Raw genomic sequence first — 13226 nt, forward strand, 5'->3', positions numbered from 1 at the left:
TTCTTGATGTTCATTATTATTGCTTAATGCTGATTGTATAAATATTATTCACTCTCAGACGAACCGCTAGTGTATATATGAAGCCATTCCTCGAGTCCATTGCGTTTCGCTTTGATCAGTATTTTTCTTTTTTCTGATGCCGTAGTCAGCCAAAGTCTTGTCAGTAAACTGTGATAATGGTGCATTGCTTGTGAATGGATCGGCATCCTTTGGACGAATGTGCCAGACTCGGTCTTGAATGGGCAGCGGTTTTCTTGGTGGCACTGTTCTGATACGTTTGCGCACTGTGGATGTGTGGTCGATGCCGCATAATCCTGTGGCTGTTTCATTCAGACCCCATTTTTCAGACGAATTAGATGATGCGGGTATACCAACCACGCTTCGAATCACCTCTGACTCACCCCGGGTCTGCTTGCGCTCTTTCTTTGCAGCCTAAAAACAACATGATTTGAGACATTATACTATCAGAACAATTACCATCAGCACCCAGACCAAAATGACACGGTTTACTTACTCTAAATACTTTTCGTAGCTGTGCGTTGGCATCATCCGCATTTTTCCATTGCCTATCGTTTAAAAGCTACTCATTCAACATATTAGCTAATGAGACTATGTGCAAGCAATCCTATATAGTTCTAGATTTTTACCTTTATAGCCGCCACATGGTCGTCTGTTTCTATCTTCTGCTTTTTTGGGCTTCCTCTATCAATTACTGGTTCAGGCACGATCATCTTACGGGCACCTCTTGTGACTAGGTACCCGATGCCCTCCGGGTTATGGTGGAACTCGATCCAGTGCCGACATTCACAGCACCTTGTCCGGAAGCTCCATATTGGCGTACTGAGATAGTTTCCAACCATCCTCTTTTCAGTCTTTAGCTGAGTCCCAGTTTCCAATAGCTTGTTGCAGCCATCACACAGGATATCATAAGGTAGCTCAAGAGTGGTAATAGAAACTCCCTTGCCTAGCTTCTGTGACCTGTTATGAAGTGAGTGCTGGCGAGAAGCCCAATCAAATGATTCCCCATTTCGCGAACTGTGCTTGGCCATATTGAAAACAGAATTCTATGAGGGGTTGAAAATAGGAGTCCCTCATAGGGTCACATACATACACTGGACCAAACATCCCTGGCACATGATTGGATAACTATGGTTGAACGAGGTGGGGGTAGCCCCTGGAAAATTGCCTAGGTGGTGGGCAATGTCTGCATATCATTGTTCCTCTTGTTACCTAGGCAAACGCTGTGGGTAGAAGGGCGCTGATGTATGATCTCCATGGATTAATTTGTGAGATTGTGGCTCAGAGTAGGGTATCCCTCAACTATACGCACTACCAGTGCCGAGAAATATCTGCACATGCTGAAGACGGGGTCAGGTATCATACCAACTATGTTTATGATGTAGATTCGACTTTCGATTGGATTTCTATGACAAAAGATTGCGATATATAAACCACACCTGCCTGGTCTGCGTTCTATTAACTAAAGCGAGTATCTATTGTCTTCCATTCAGTGAATAAAATCCTTTTCATCACCGCTATCCTCCTTGCCGCTGACACAGCTACATTTACCACAGCAACAGCAGGCAGCAGATTTCGTCACTCTACTAATCAAGGTCTTCCCCACTATGCTTCATACTAGGCAGTGATTATACGAGCCAATAGTCAACCAGAGCATGTCATCAACGGAATACTCACCCCGTACTCCTCTCAAAGTGCAGCGGTTGGAGCAGTATGTGCTTTATCTGCCAAAACCGTTCCAAATTACGACTGTCGCTGACTGCGCGATGCTGCTGTAGCTATGTCTAAGGTTCCTGAATGGCTCAAGGATACCAACAACACAATTATCCTTCAGCTATATGAGCAAGGAATTAAGGACTGTGCTGGATCTAGCCCTGTAATTCAAACCAACTGGAACTCTGCCGGCCTAGGCACAGCCAGATTCAATATAGATGGCTCACGGTTCACATGGCAATGGCGGAAATCACATCGTGACGGTGCAGCGCCGCCTGCTTCATCGATTATTAGCTATGTACAGTATCTAGTATCCTACGAGAAAAGCATAGGGCAGTACCACAACGGTGGTTACCTGACAAGCTCGGTTGTCAAGGTGGACGTTTAATATGCAGCTTGCAGTTGGAACTCCAATGAATGTGGCTGCAATATCTGGGAAGAGGCTGTGGGCGATCACCTGTACACAAGACCTGGCGCGGTTGTACGCAGCACTTGCCTCGTCGGTCAGACACCGCACACGTGCAACCGCCATAGTGTCTGGCAAGCGACAGTATGATTTCCAGCATGGTGATCGGGAAATAAATTTAAGTTGATTTACAAGCCTGATTTTGAGCCCCAGCTGTGCATTTTTTTCAGAGATCGTAAGGTGAGGGCTTGTGTGTGTTTTTCTTTTCATTTGTCGCGCTCATTCCCAAACCTTTTTTTCTGCTCTATTCTTCCCATGGACTTTTTCAAATTGCTTGGCGCCGGGGCCAAATTCGACAAAGCGCGGTTCAAGGAAGATATCTCCGTGTTCAAGGTAGTTATTGAAAGGAGAGAGAAAACGTGGAGACTTTGGTTGGCTGTCAAGTGCCTTGCAGCTAAAACTTCCCCACATGTATTGCTTTTTTATAGCCATCGAAACGTGCTGCACACCACACGGTCGATGTAGTGGACAGCGTGCCCAAAGAACTCGATTTCTTTGGTGATCATGGCAGGCAGCAGCAGCAGCAGCAGCAAAAGAAAAAGACAGCGGGCGTGCCGACCAGCCAGCTGAGTGGATCAGCCAGTCAGTATATTCATACGGAAGATGACCATTCGCCATTCCAGAGCGAGTCAGAGGTTGCCGAATTCCTGAAGAAGCACCGGATCAAGGTGACAGGCAGCGACGTGCCGCACCCGGTAAAATCGTTTGATATGCTGTGCAAGGAGCACGAATTCCCGGCGTTTGTGCAGCGGAATCTGCAGAAGTTTGGATTCCGACAGCCGACGCCGATCCAGATGCAAGCGGTGCCAATTGCAGTGCACCGGCGCGATCTGATTGCCAACGCACCAACTGGATCAGGAAAGACCTTGGCATTCCTTCTGTCGATTCTGCATGACATTAATACGCCCGAAAAGGAAGGGTTCCGCGCGGTGGTGGTATCGCCGACACGAGAGCTGGCAACCCAGATTTATGAGCATATGCGCAATCTGACATTCGGACAGAAGGTCAAGACGTGCCTGATGACGAAGAAGGCGGCGACATTGCAGGCAGAGGACCCGATGATGCGGCAGCGGTACGATATCCTGGTGACGACGCCGCTGCGGCTGGTGCATTCGATCCAGAAGGGCGAGATTAACCTGAAGCACGTGCGGCGGCTGGTTCTGGATGAGGCGGATACACTGATGGAGAAAGGTTTCCTGGAGCAAGTTGACGAGATCCTGGCAGCATGCACGTCGCCGAACTTGCAAATCTCGTTGTTCAGCGCAACGATGCCGTCGAGCGTGGAGTCAATGGCGAAGACGATCATGAAAGGACCCGGTGCGCGTGATCATTGGTGCTATGAACTCTGCTACGGACACGATCGACCAGCAGCTGGTGTATGTGGGCCAGGAGGAGGGCAAGCTGGTGGAGGTCCGCAACATGATTGCATCGGGATTCAAGCCGCCCTGCCTGATCTTCGTCCAATCCATTGATCGAGCACAGGAGCTGTTCCGCGAGCTGGTGTTCGAAGGAATCAACGTCGATGTGATCCATTCAGACCGCACGCAAACGCAGCGGAACCGGATCATCCAAAAATTCCGCTCGGGTGCGCTGTGGGTGCTGATCTGTACAGAGCTGATGGCACGAGGCATTGATTTTAAGGGTGTCAATATGGTGATCAACTACGACTTCCCGCAGTCCGCGCAGTCGTACATTCACCGTATTGGCCGAACGGGTCGTGCAGGGCGGGCCGGTAAGGCCATCACGTATATTACAAAGGAGGATGCGCCATACCTGCGTGTGATCGTCAATGTCATGCGCCAGTCCGGGTGCGATGTTCCCGAGTGGATGCTGGAGATGAAGAACCCGACAAACAACGACCGCAAGAAGCTCAAGAAGAAGCCCGTTGAGCGCAAGGACATCAGCACCAAGCCCAACTATGCAAAGAAGCGGCACCAGAAGAAGGCAGATGGCCAGTCCAAGGCCAAGAAGCCGCGTGCCAAGAGCGACGACTCGGAGTAAGTGCTCGTATTTAAATTTAAATATAACTGGAATTTCTTTAGAGAGCAGTGCCAGCGCTCGAGGTTGTCACGGATCTCCTTTGTGTGCTTGTCGTACATGCGGTTGATGTGGCGATGGCAGGCGGGCATTCTTGTCGTTGATGTACGTCACGTCCTCGCCCTCCTTCTCGATTTCGGGCCGGTGCAGTGCATCGCGGCGCTTCTGCTGGTCGTCAACCATCTTGACCAGCTTTTCGATATTGCGCGGTTCAGGCCGGTGCTCGACTCCCGATCCCTCTCCCGCCTTCTGTTTCTGGTAGGCGGCCAGATCGGGCCTGAGCTTCGCAATATCCCGCTCATACTTGCGCTGATTGACCTGCGCGAAATCCGTAAAGCCCGTCTCCTTCCGCTCTTCCTTCCGGCGCCGCTTATCCTCATAGCGTTCTACCTGCTCGACTGAGTACTCCTTGAACCGTGTACGCTCGTAGTCGTCACCTTGGTAGTCCATTTTGTCTTTGGCAATCTCGGCTGCCCGCCGTTTGCGCTCGGCGCGGCGCTCAGAACCTGGGTTCTCGCGGCTGCGCTGGTACTCCTCGTAGACCTGCTTTTTGTTTTCTTGCGAAGAGTGGGCAAGACGGGCGCGCAGAGCCTTAAGTCGCTCGACCTGTGGCTGCAGCTGGGCGGGGATGTTCCGCCGCTCGGTTATGTCGGCCGTGGACTCGTCCGACGACGATTCCGAGTCTGAGCAAGAGTCTGAGACTTCTCCCTGATCTGCCTCCTCCCTCACTTCCTGCCGCTCTTCAGGCCTCTTCACTGGCTTTCATTGCTTCCTTTTCCCTGTTGTTCGCCATTATATCGTATAGAAGGTAATATACAAAAGCTTCTACTACGCCTGTGAAAAAAAAAAAGCGCCGCAAGAAACAGATGACATGTTGCTCTACGCGGAATGTTATGGTGAATTTCCAGCTGCCTTCGTGTGATATGGAGCGTTTTCTGGATCCACCCCCTAAAAAGGGTTTAATACGTTGAGACAGTTCTGGGTGATGCGTATCATACTGACAGTAAACGCAGTCAATGGCGTCGGCTTTTGGACAATTCACCTATAAAGGCGAGGGCCAACAGCAGCTTCTTTCATCCCTCAGATATATTTGTCCTCTCAACAGCATGAACAAGATCCGTACTTCCACTGTACCCTACGTTACTGCCCCCTATGCAGGAAATCTGCCCATGCGAATATTGTGCAGAACACAACAGAATAACAGGCGATGAAGCAGAAAGTTGAAACATAGTATTACCAGCAATGTTGATCTTAATAAATTTGGGCTTTGTCATTATCCATGCCGTTTACATTCAAATGTGTATATCTACATATTGCATTGTTCAGTGTAATAAACTTACTAAACTTGTGGCGCCTGCGGTACGAGCTCAGCTAGTCAATAGGGTTTAGACCGTCGATTTTGTGGAAGTGAATTTGCTACAGAGGTTCATGGCTTAAGGCTGATATAGAAACTGCCTGGAAAATTAAGAATAATTACTCTTGCTAGGGGCTTGGCTTGGGGGATTGTTTGCTTGTTTACAGTCTGGGTGCCAGCAGACCTATCGGGTGCGGGGTCAGTAGTGAAACCTTGCAGGTGTCTTGCCTGTCTGACACAATATGAGGTGTGTTCCTTCGAAGTGACCTCGATGCAACTCACCTGTAAGTATAGCAATTTATTTTTATCACAGGAGGCTGCAGAGCAAAAGTGGGCTTTCATGCCATTGTCCACGGTAGGCGATTCTTGTGCTGTTAAATATATCCAATGAGTGGTTGCCGATACACATCACCAAGTCGAACCCAGCATCAGGATATGTCATAGCTGGCAGCCATGAAGATTAAATAACGGAATGTAAAGGGGGGTTTGTAGGGAAGTCAGAATGTATGGAAAGGGGCGAGGAAAAAGAAAAGGTGAATATCACAGGAGAGGGTCGCTTTTAAATATAGGATGTGTGTTGACCAGCAAGACAACAGTTCCAAGTCTGAGCGCCGAGGATGCGGAAGTCAAGTGATTTGTTTATTGGATTGCTAGACCTACAAAATGTGAAGGATCGAAGACGAATAGCGCTTTAGTATATGGTGCCGGGTTTAGTTTTACCAGTTTCTTTCAGATATATGTTTGACAGCTTAGGATCTGAATCCATCAGCTAAAAGAGAGGGTATTGTTTTTAAGGGTTCACAGAACGAGTCGCGCATACTTGTTGTGAGGCTCAAAAGGCGTGAATCCTTTCAACTAACCAAAAAGGCTCTAGTGGACGGTCTGACACACTTGGACAATAAAGCTTTATGTAGTAGAGGGATTCAGCAATGTGAGTAACTGTCAAATACCATTCTCAGGCTTAATTATTGATATCAGCTGCCCTTGCAATGTGCGCTTTATATGATGCTGGTGTGATTCTTTCGAGCAGTTGTGCTCATGCAAAATGGATAATTGTGCTATTTGGTTTGGCTGGGTGATAAGCATCAATACAACAGCAGTAGGTGCAAACATCCAGCGAGAATTTGTGCCTATAAAGGCACTCCTAGAATGGAATGCTGTTGGGAGTTCCTCGTATTCCTTCTTTTGTCCCTTTCTGATTTTGCGACAAAGTGTATACATCCACCAATGGTCAACTCTGCTATTGTATGTCCCATCAGCGACGACATCTACCCAGGAAAGCGATGTACATGCGACATATGCACAGGGATATCTGACTAGTAAAATCAAAGGATCCATCTTTGTGTGAGTGAGGAGAAAACAGGCAGAGTGGTATATGCTGCTCGATGGCAAGGTTGCGACATGCCGCACTGCAGCCAAGCTCATGCTTTGTATCTCTATTACATCTTATAATATACCCATGCCCTAAAATGTTCACCTCAGCAATTGCTTACGCCAGCAACCAGTTCTGTGTCCAGATTCTGAGGTGCAGATGCGATAGATGTCTTGGAACTGACTAAAAAAGCAAATAAAGTACGTGATATGTGCCCTAGGAGGACTTCTAATGTAAAACAGAGAAGAGAAAATTAAATAAAAGGAAAGGTTTTTGCGAGTTCTTTACATCTTCAGCTTAGTGTCGACATCGGCAGCAATGCCGGCACCAGACAGGTACGAGTCAAGCTGGCCCGAGGCAGCAAGCAGCAGACCCAGGAACGGCGGCGACGGGGACAGCGGACGGGTCAGGTACTCGGGGTGGTACTGGACAGCGACAAAGTACGGGTGGCTCTCAAGCTCAAGGATCTCCATGCGCTCACCAGTGTCGGCATCGCGGCCAACAAAGTGCATGCCCTTGGCCTCCAGCTCATCAACGCGCTCGGGGTTGACCTCGTAGCGGTGGCGGTGGCGCTCGTTGACCTCGTCGACGCTGCCGTAGAGCTGGCGGATCTTGGAGTTCTGGGCAAAGCTCGTGCCCTGGAACTTGGTGGGGCGCGAGCCCAGGCGCATGGTGCCGCCCATCGTGGTGCGGTCGATCTCGGGCATGAAAACAACCACGGGGGTGTCGCAGTTCTCGCGGAACTCGGCCGAGTGCGCAGTGGGCAGACCGGCCACGTGACGCGCAAACTCAATCACAGCCACCTGCAGACCCAGGCAGATACCGAGGTAGGGCACATTGTGCTCGCGGGCCCACTTGGCAGCCAGCACCTTGCCCTCGACACCGCGCTCACCGAAGCCGCCCGGCACCAGGATACCGTCGGCAGCGCACAGACGCTGCCAGGCCTCATGGTACTTGAGCGGGTCCTTCTGCGCCGACGACTCCTCGAGATCCGAGGCCTCGACCCAGCTGATCTCGATCTTGCGGTTGACGTTCAGCGACGCGTGCTCCAGCGCCTTGACCACCGAGATGTACGAGTCGGTCAGATACGTGTACTTGCCGACCACAGCGATGGTGGTGACCTCGAGGTCGCGCGCGCGGCGGCGGGCAAACTCACGCCACTGGGCCCACAGCGCATCACCCTCGCCCTGCAGCTCGCCCGAGATCGACAGCTTGTTGAGCTTCAAGCGCTCGGTCAGGACGTCAATGATGCCCTGCTTACGCAGAAGGATCGGCACGTGATACAGGCTCTCGCAGTCATGCACCGAGAACACTTGCTCGGGGCGCACCTGGCAGAACATGCTGAGCTTCTCGCGGATGCCCTCCTCGAAAGGCGTAGCCGACCGGCACGCGAGGATATCCGGCGACAGGCCGAGACCGCGCAGGTCGCGCACGGACGCCTGCGTGGGCTTGGTCTTCTGCTCGCCGACAGCGCCAACAACAGGCACCAGCGACACGTGGATCAGGCAGAAGTTGTCGTGGCCGACACGGAACTGGAACTGACGCATGGCCTCGATGAACGGCGCCGACTCGATATCGCCAACAGTGCCGCCCAGCTCGACAATGCACACATCAGGGATGCGCCCGTTCTGCGACGTGGGCACACGGCCGACGCGCTCGACCCAGTCCTGGATCGCGTTGGTGATGTGCGGCACCACCTGCACGGTCTTGCCCAGGTAGTCACCACGACGCTCCTTTTCGATGACCTCGCGGTAGATCTTGCCCGTCGTGATGTTGTTGTCGCGAGACAACTGCACACTCAGGTACCGCTCGTAGTTGCCAAGGTCAAGGTCGACCTCACCTCCGTCGTCCAGCACAAACACCTCACCGTGGTCCAGCGGGGAGAGCGTGCCGGCGTCGATGTTCAGGTACGGATCGATCTTGATCGAGGTCACCGTCAGACCCAGAGTCTTGAGCAGAAGTCCCGTCGACGACGCAATGATACCCTTGCCGATTCCAGAGATCACACCTCCCGAAACAATAATGTACTTGGTCTGCTTGGCCATAGTGCTGGTGTAGTTCAGATGATAAAGATGACAGATGGAGGGGGTAACTCTACAGAAATGAAAGGGCCATAGCCGATAGACGGTCAGCATCCAAGCAGTTTAGGCGCAAAAAATATTTTTTATGAGCAACAGCACGTAATTTGGTGATAAAATCCAGCGATTACAGGTTACAGATGACTGACCGCCACAGCGCATGCAGAGAGTAAAAGAACTCCTGTGCAGGTGGCGCGTGGACGGCGCCTCTAGATCTGCTCTCGCATCGGAGATGGAGAGTTTGCCCTTACATTGCTTGGATTGCCGTAGAGTTAAAGTGCCCGACTCAGAAGATGTGGAAGGAGAACGGGAAGAAAACACATTTTGGCCCTGGGAGACACTCCCCTTTTATACCCGTTGGAGCAGCGGCCATGGTTGAAAAATTTTCTCCTCCGTTTTACCCAGTCTGCGCAGGCACTCGATTCAAAATTTTTTTTGGGGGAATGCAGCTCAACCGCAAATCTGCACCAGCCAATCGCCGCTGGGCTGCGATGTGCTTTTCTCTTGAACCTGGAGCCGGCTTAGCAGCTCGGGATCGGCGAGCCGGGCTGTGGAGAGCCGTCCGAAACCCAATGACAAACAAAGGCATCTATGAGTCTACGGGGATACTGGCACGTGGAACGTATCTGGATATCTGGAAATTATAATGGCAGCCAAGGATATTTGGTGCCATTGTGGGCATTGGTGATAGGTATTGGTGTTTATGTTGAATAGTTTCACAGCAAAATCGCATCAGTAGCAAGAAGGTATAGACAGCGATAGTGGTACCCAGCTATATTCATTCAAGCCCTATCGACTCTGAATAGTGAAGAGGACAAATAAAGCTGGGTAATCTCTTAAGCCCATATAGTGTATTCATCTTGAGCATTATTTTCGCCTTCACTCCGACTATCATGGACCTGAAGATCAAGGCGATTCATTTCTATGGTTGTACCGATAATATAGTTGAAAACAAACGATGTATCAATGGACAGGCAGTGCTAGCAGCATAACCGCCACAGAGTTTATAAATGTGCAGTGTTCCAATTCAGAGTAGAGGAATGTTGGCACCTGCTACTCCCCGAGTCTAATTTCATGATACTAGAGTTGCTCTGCTCGCGATGCGAGTTCGGCTGCTAGTCAGCATGGGTTGACACGTCGATAAGAGCATCACGGCTAGCCGGTCATTTGAACGTGTCGGATGGCTGTTGGTGCAATGTCGATCATGGACATCTCCAATCTTGATGGCCTGCTCAGCGTAGGTGTTTCAGCGCTGGCTCGCTGCTGCTGGCAGCAGTGTTGTGATCTAGTTATTGGTTTCAAACAATAAAGCCAAATAATTTACGCTACACTCGTTGAAGTTGGACAAACTCTGTATCAGTGGGCATCTAATCCTCAGAGCTAACCCTCGCATACGATGTTCAAAGTATCTATAACCATAGTCACAAATTGTATGACTACCATTCATTTATGGCTGGAGAAGTATTGATATTGGAAATACTAGAAAGAAAAGATAATTACAGATATTTTTTGCTCACGAGCAGTTAGGGTAGGCCTGAGCGTTGGTGGGAGTTTGGGCAAGCTTGACCTCGGCGTTGCGGCGGCGCGTCAGGCCAGACAGAACACGGCCACCAGCCTTGTTCCACTTGGGCAGCTCGCCGGCAATGACAGTGTTCGGGTTCTCACCAGCGTTCAGACGCTTGACCAGGTTCGATGACTTGGCTCCGCCGCAGCCAACGTTGAACACCCACGACACCAGCGCACCCCACTGGTAGTCATTGAGCTTGACATTGCCGTTCAGGTAGTTGCCCAGGCAGGTGTACTTGGGGATATCGTCCTTGAGCAGAGCCTCAGCAGTGGCCTGGGTCAGCGGGAAGCCGTACTTGACCTCCTTTGCAGCCCTTGGTCTGGCACAGGTGGCCGTAGCCGACGGTAGGCAGACCAATGGGATCGGGAGCCGGGCTCTTGACGAAACCTTCGAACTCCTTGATCATGTTGAGTGCAGCAGCGTTGACGCTCTTGCAGTATCCGTTCGAAGAGCCGCCACCAGTAGAGCCGCCGCCGCCGGTGGATCCGCCACCAGCGGAATCGCACTTCGTAGTGACGTAGCCGCTGCTGCCAGTCTTGACATAGTAGTCAGCGACATAGCAACCGTGCTGGGTCTTGTCCCAGAGGGAGTCGCCCTTGATAGTCTCGCCAGAAGTTTGGCACGAGAGAGTGACGTCGTCGCTGCTGCTGTATGAGCGAACGACGCCGTAGCTGGTACCAGGTCCAGAGCGACAGTTAACACCGTCACTCTTGATGGCGTAACCAGAAGCGAGCTGCGAAGTGGCAGCAAGAGCGAGAGCAGTGGCTGTGAAGAGCTTCATCTTTTCGATGTTCTGTGTGTAGTTGGGGAGAGAGTGGAAGGTGTTGTTTTTGCTGTTGATGATGGGTCGATGGAAGCAGGCTGCAGCATGCCCTCTATATATGCGAGAGATTTCGAGATGCAAGCATGAGGCATACGGTCATGGCTTTACTTTGCATGGCAGGTCATTCTAAAATTAGCACATGGGTAGCTGCACCATCTGTTTACGGCTCAGTATGCGTTGTTGAAAGATGTAGTCACCATAGAGCAGGAATCAATGCACTGCATATGCTGCTGGTGCTAAAAATAAACGACGGTCTTGCAACTTTTGATAACTTGCTTACAACAGTCCAGAACTTGCTCAAGGAGCTACCGGTTTGAGCGAGTATCTAAAAATAAATTGACAGGCAAAAATCATATGGTGCAAATTCCAGGTCGATCTCCATGTAAGCATGCATGGTTATGCAGATACACGGCATCTAAAAATAAACACATCACTTGGGTATTGATGTAGTGGTAAAGCTAAGCGGTTCGTATATAAGCATGCATGGAATATCTTGGATTACATGACCTAAAAATATAGGAAAAACCGGCTAAAATATTCCATAGCTTGAAAAAAACATGTCTGCCATACATTAGCGCTTCTATCGAAATGGGATGCACTCCAAATTCTCATGAAGTTGCATTATCTTTGTAATAGCCTTGTTAGCATTAATCTAGAAAGAATTGTTAGGGTGATTTCTGGAATAGGCTACATATCGACAGCAGCAACAGTTGCGTTATGTGTGCTTGTTTGCTATATGAGCTATTGCTGCTTACAAGAATTTCACTGAAATATGGCTAGTGAAGTAGAGATTGGAGATTTGTATATAAACTCGCCGGATATCCTATTTCAAACCCTATTCAAACCATATCACAACCAGAAGACCAGAAGACCAAAAATATATATTCTTATAAATGAAGCTCATTTCAGTCGCTGCTCTTCTACTCGCCACTGCCTTGCAGCTCGTCTCTGGCTACGCCATCAAGGGCAGTGTTGTCAACTGCCGCCCAGGTCCGGGGACCTCACACAAGGTCGTCCTCGTGTACAAGAAAGGAGCCCAGGTGACGCTCTCGTGCCAGACTCCGGGTACAGACGTCAAGGGCAACGATATCTAGGACAAGACCCAGCACGGCTGTTACGTGAGCGACTATTATGTAAATACGGGCAACGGCTATGTGGCCGAGAAATGCTCCAAGCCCAACGACAAACCCAAGCCTTGTGACAAGCCCTGCGACAAGCCTGACGACAATCCCAAGCCAGGTGACAAGCCTAGCACTAGTGCGGATCCGATGAAGGATGTTTATCCATACAAAGACGGTAGCTGCAATGGCGTCGACAAGTGGAGCTACTACAGGTGCCAGTGTGTCAACTTTCGTCGTCCGGTGGATCAACTCACGTCTGGGCATCGACTTCAACAACCACTACAAGGATAAGAGGTGGGATAATGCCAACGAGTGGGATGACGCCGCGCATGCCTCGGGCGTCACTGTGAGCAACACGCCGAAGCCGGGAGCTGTGGGCCAGACTGACCAAGGCAGCAGGTAGGATATGTGGTGTGGGTAGCCAAGATCTCGGGCAACAGCGTCACTACTGAGGAGTACAACTACAAGCATCACAAATACGGCACGTGGACTGTCCCCAAGAGCTCGTTCGGGTACACCCACCTCAAGAAACAAGCAGGAAAGTGACAAATTAATACTCTATGTAGCATATCCCAAGGAAGCAAAATACCAAAAACGACTATAAGCAAAGCACATGGATATGAGGATGAATGTAGTATATCGGAACCACCCGTTGACACTGTTGTTAGAGAGGATTG

General features: G+C 50.3%; 7 protein-coding genes across 7 annotated transcripts; 3 read left to right on the forward strand and 4 right to left on the reverse strand.

Annotated features, from left to right (window-relative positions):
* Positions 1-28: 28 nt before the first annotated feature.
* On the reverse strand, positions 29-1068 carry DL89DRAFT_243675 (uncharacterized protein). Its single transcript, XM_040885040.1, has 3 exons — positions 648-1068; positions 515-580; positions 29-432 (listed from the first exon to the last, which is right to left on the reverse strand). The coding sequence occupies exons 1-3, from the start codon at positions 1047-1049 to the stop codon at positions 67-69; spliced, it is 834 nt and encodes a 277-aa protein (XP_040745985.1). The 5' UTR covers positions 1050-1068; the 3' UTR covers positions 29-66.
* Positions 1069-1655: 587 nt separating this feature from the next.
* On the forward strand, positions 1656-2119 carry DL89DRAFT_308092 (uncharacterized protein; the record flags this gene model as incomplete). Its single annotated transcript, XM_040890927.1, has 1 exon — positions 1656-2119. Exon 1 carries the CDS (start codon positions 1799-1801, stop codon positions 2117-2119), a length of 321 nt encoding a protein of 106 aa, XP_040745986.1. The 5' UTR covers positions 1656-1798.
* Positions 2120-2415: 296 nt separating this feature from the next.
* DL89DRAFT_320453 (P-loop containing nucleoside triphosphate hydrolase protein) lies at positions 2416-4198 on the forward strand (the record flags this gene model as incomplete). Its single annotated transcript, XM_040891207.1, has 3 exons — positions 2416-2530; positions 2626-3477; positions 3509-4198. The coding sequence occupies exons 1-3, from the start codon at positions 2453-2455 to the stop codon at positions 4196-4198; spliced, it is 1620 nt and encodes a 539-aa protein (XP_040745987.1). The 5' UTR covers positions 2416-2452.
* Positions 4188-5080, reverse strand: DL89DRAFT_281378 (uncharacterized protein). The gene has a single exon (XM_040889640.1). It carries the CDS (start codon positions 4682-4684, stop codon positions 4265-4267), a length of 420 nt encoding a protein of 139 aa, XP_040745988.1. The 5' UTR covers positions 4685-5080; the 3' UTR covers positions 4188-4264.
* Positions 5081-7244: 2164 nt separating this feature from the next.
* Positions 7245-9005, reverse strand: DL89DRAFT_220386 (CTP synthase; the record flags this gene model as incomplete). The annotated part of the gene is made up of 1 exon (XM_040884450.1): positions 7245-9005. The coding sequence occupies one exon, from the start codon at positions 9003-9005 to the stop codon at positions 7245-7247; it is 1761 nt and encodes a 586-aa protein (XP_040745989.1).
* Positions 9006-10539: 1534 nt separating this feature from the next.
* On the reverse strand, positions 10540-11528 carry DL89DRAFT_264863 (glycoside hydrolase family 24 protein; the record flags this gene model as incomplete). The annotated part of the gene is made up of 3 exons (XM_040886411.1): positions 10540-10908; positions 10949-11380; positions 11523-11528. The coding sequence occupies 3 exons, from the start codon at positions 11526-11528 to the stop codon at positions 10552-10554; spliced, it is 795 nt and encodes a 264-aa protein (XP_040745990.1). The 3' UTR covers positions 10540-10551.
* A 793-nt stretch (positions 11529-12321) lies between these two features.
* On the forward strand, positions 12322-13095 carry DL89DRAFT_320456 (uncharacterized protein; the record flags this gene model as incomplete). Its single annotated transcript, XM_040891208.1, has 5 exons — positions 12322-12336; positions 12370-12501; positions 12529-12724; positions 12762-12922; positions 12976-13095. 5 exons carry the CDS (start codon positions 12322-12324, stop codon positions 13093-13095), a joined length of 624 nt encoding a protein of 207 aa, XP_040745991.1.
* Positions 13096-13226: the final 131 nt, after the last annotated feature.

Source organism: Linderina pennispora, assembly GCF_002104995.1.
Source record: "Linderina pennispora strain ATCC 12442 chromosome Unknown DL89scaffold_2, whole genome shotgun sequence".
Lineage (NCBI taxonomy): Eukaryota > Fungi > Kickxellomycota > Kickxellomycetes > Kickxellales > Kickxellaceae > Linderina > Linderina pennispora.

What these genes read in the sequence shown, in the direction of transcription:
- DL89DRAFT_243675 (XM_040885040.1), bottom strand. Translation starts at nt 1,049, where the DNA reads ATGGCCAAGCACAGTTCGCGAAATGGGGAATCATTTGATTGGGCTTCT. An exon ending in ACCATGTGGCGGCTATAAAG is followed by an intron (nt 581 to 647) that starts GTAAAAATCTAG and finishes TTGAATGAGTAG; the next exon opens with CTTTTAAACGATAGGCAATG. An exon ending in AGCTACGAAAAGTATTTAGA is followed by an intron (nt 433 to 514) that starts GTAAGTAAACCG and finishes TGTTGTTTTTAG; the next exon opens with GCTGCAAAGAAAGAGCGCAA.
- DL89DRAFT_281378 (XM_040889640.1), bottom strand. Translation starts at nt 4,684, where the DNA reads ATGGACTACCAAGGTGACGACTACGAGCGTACACGGTTCAAGGAGTAC.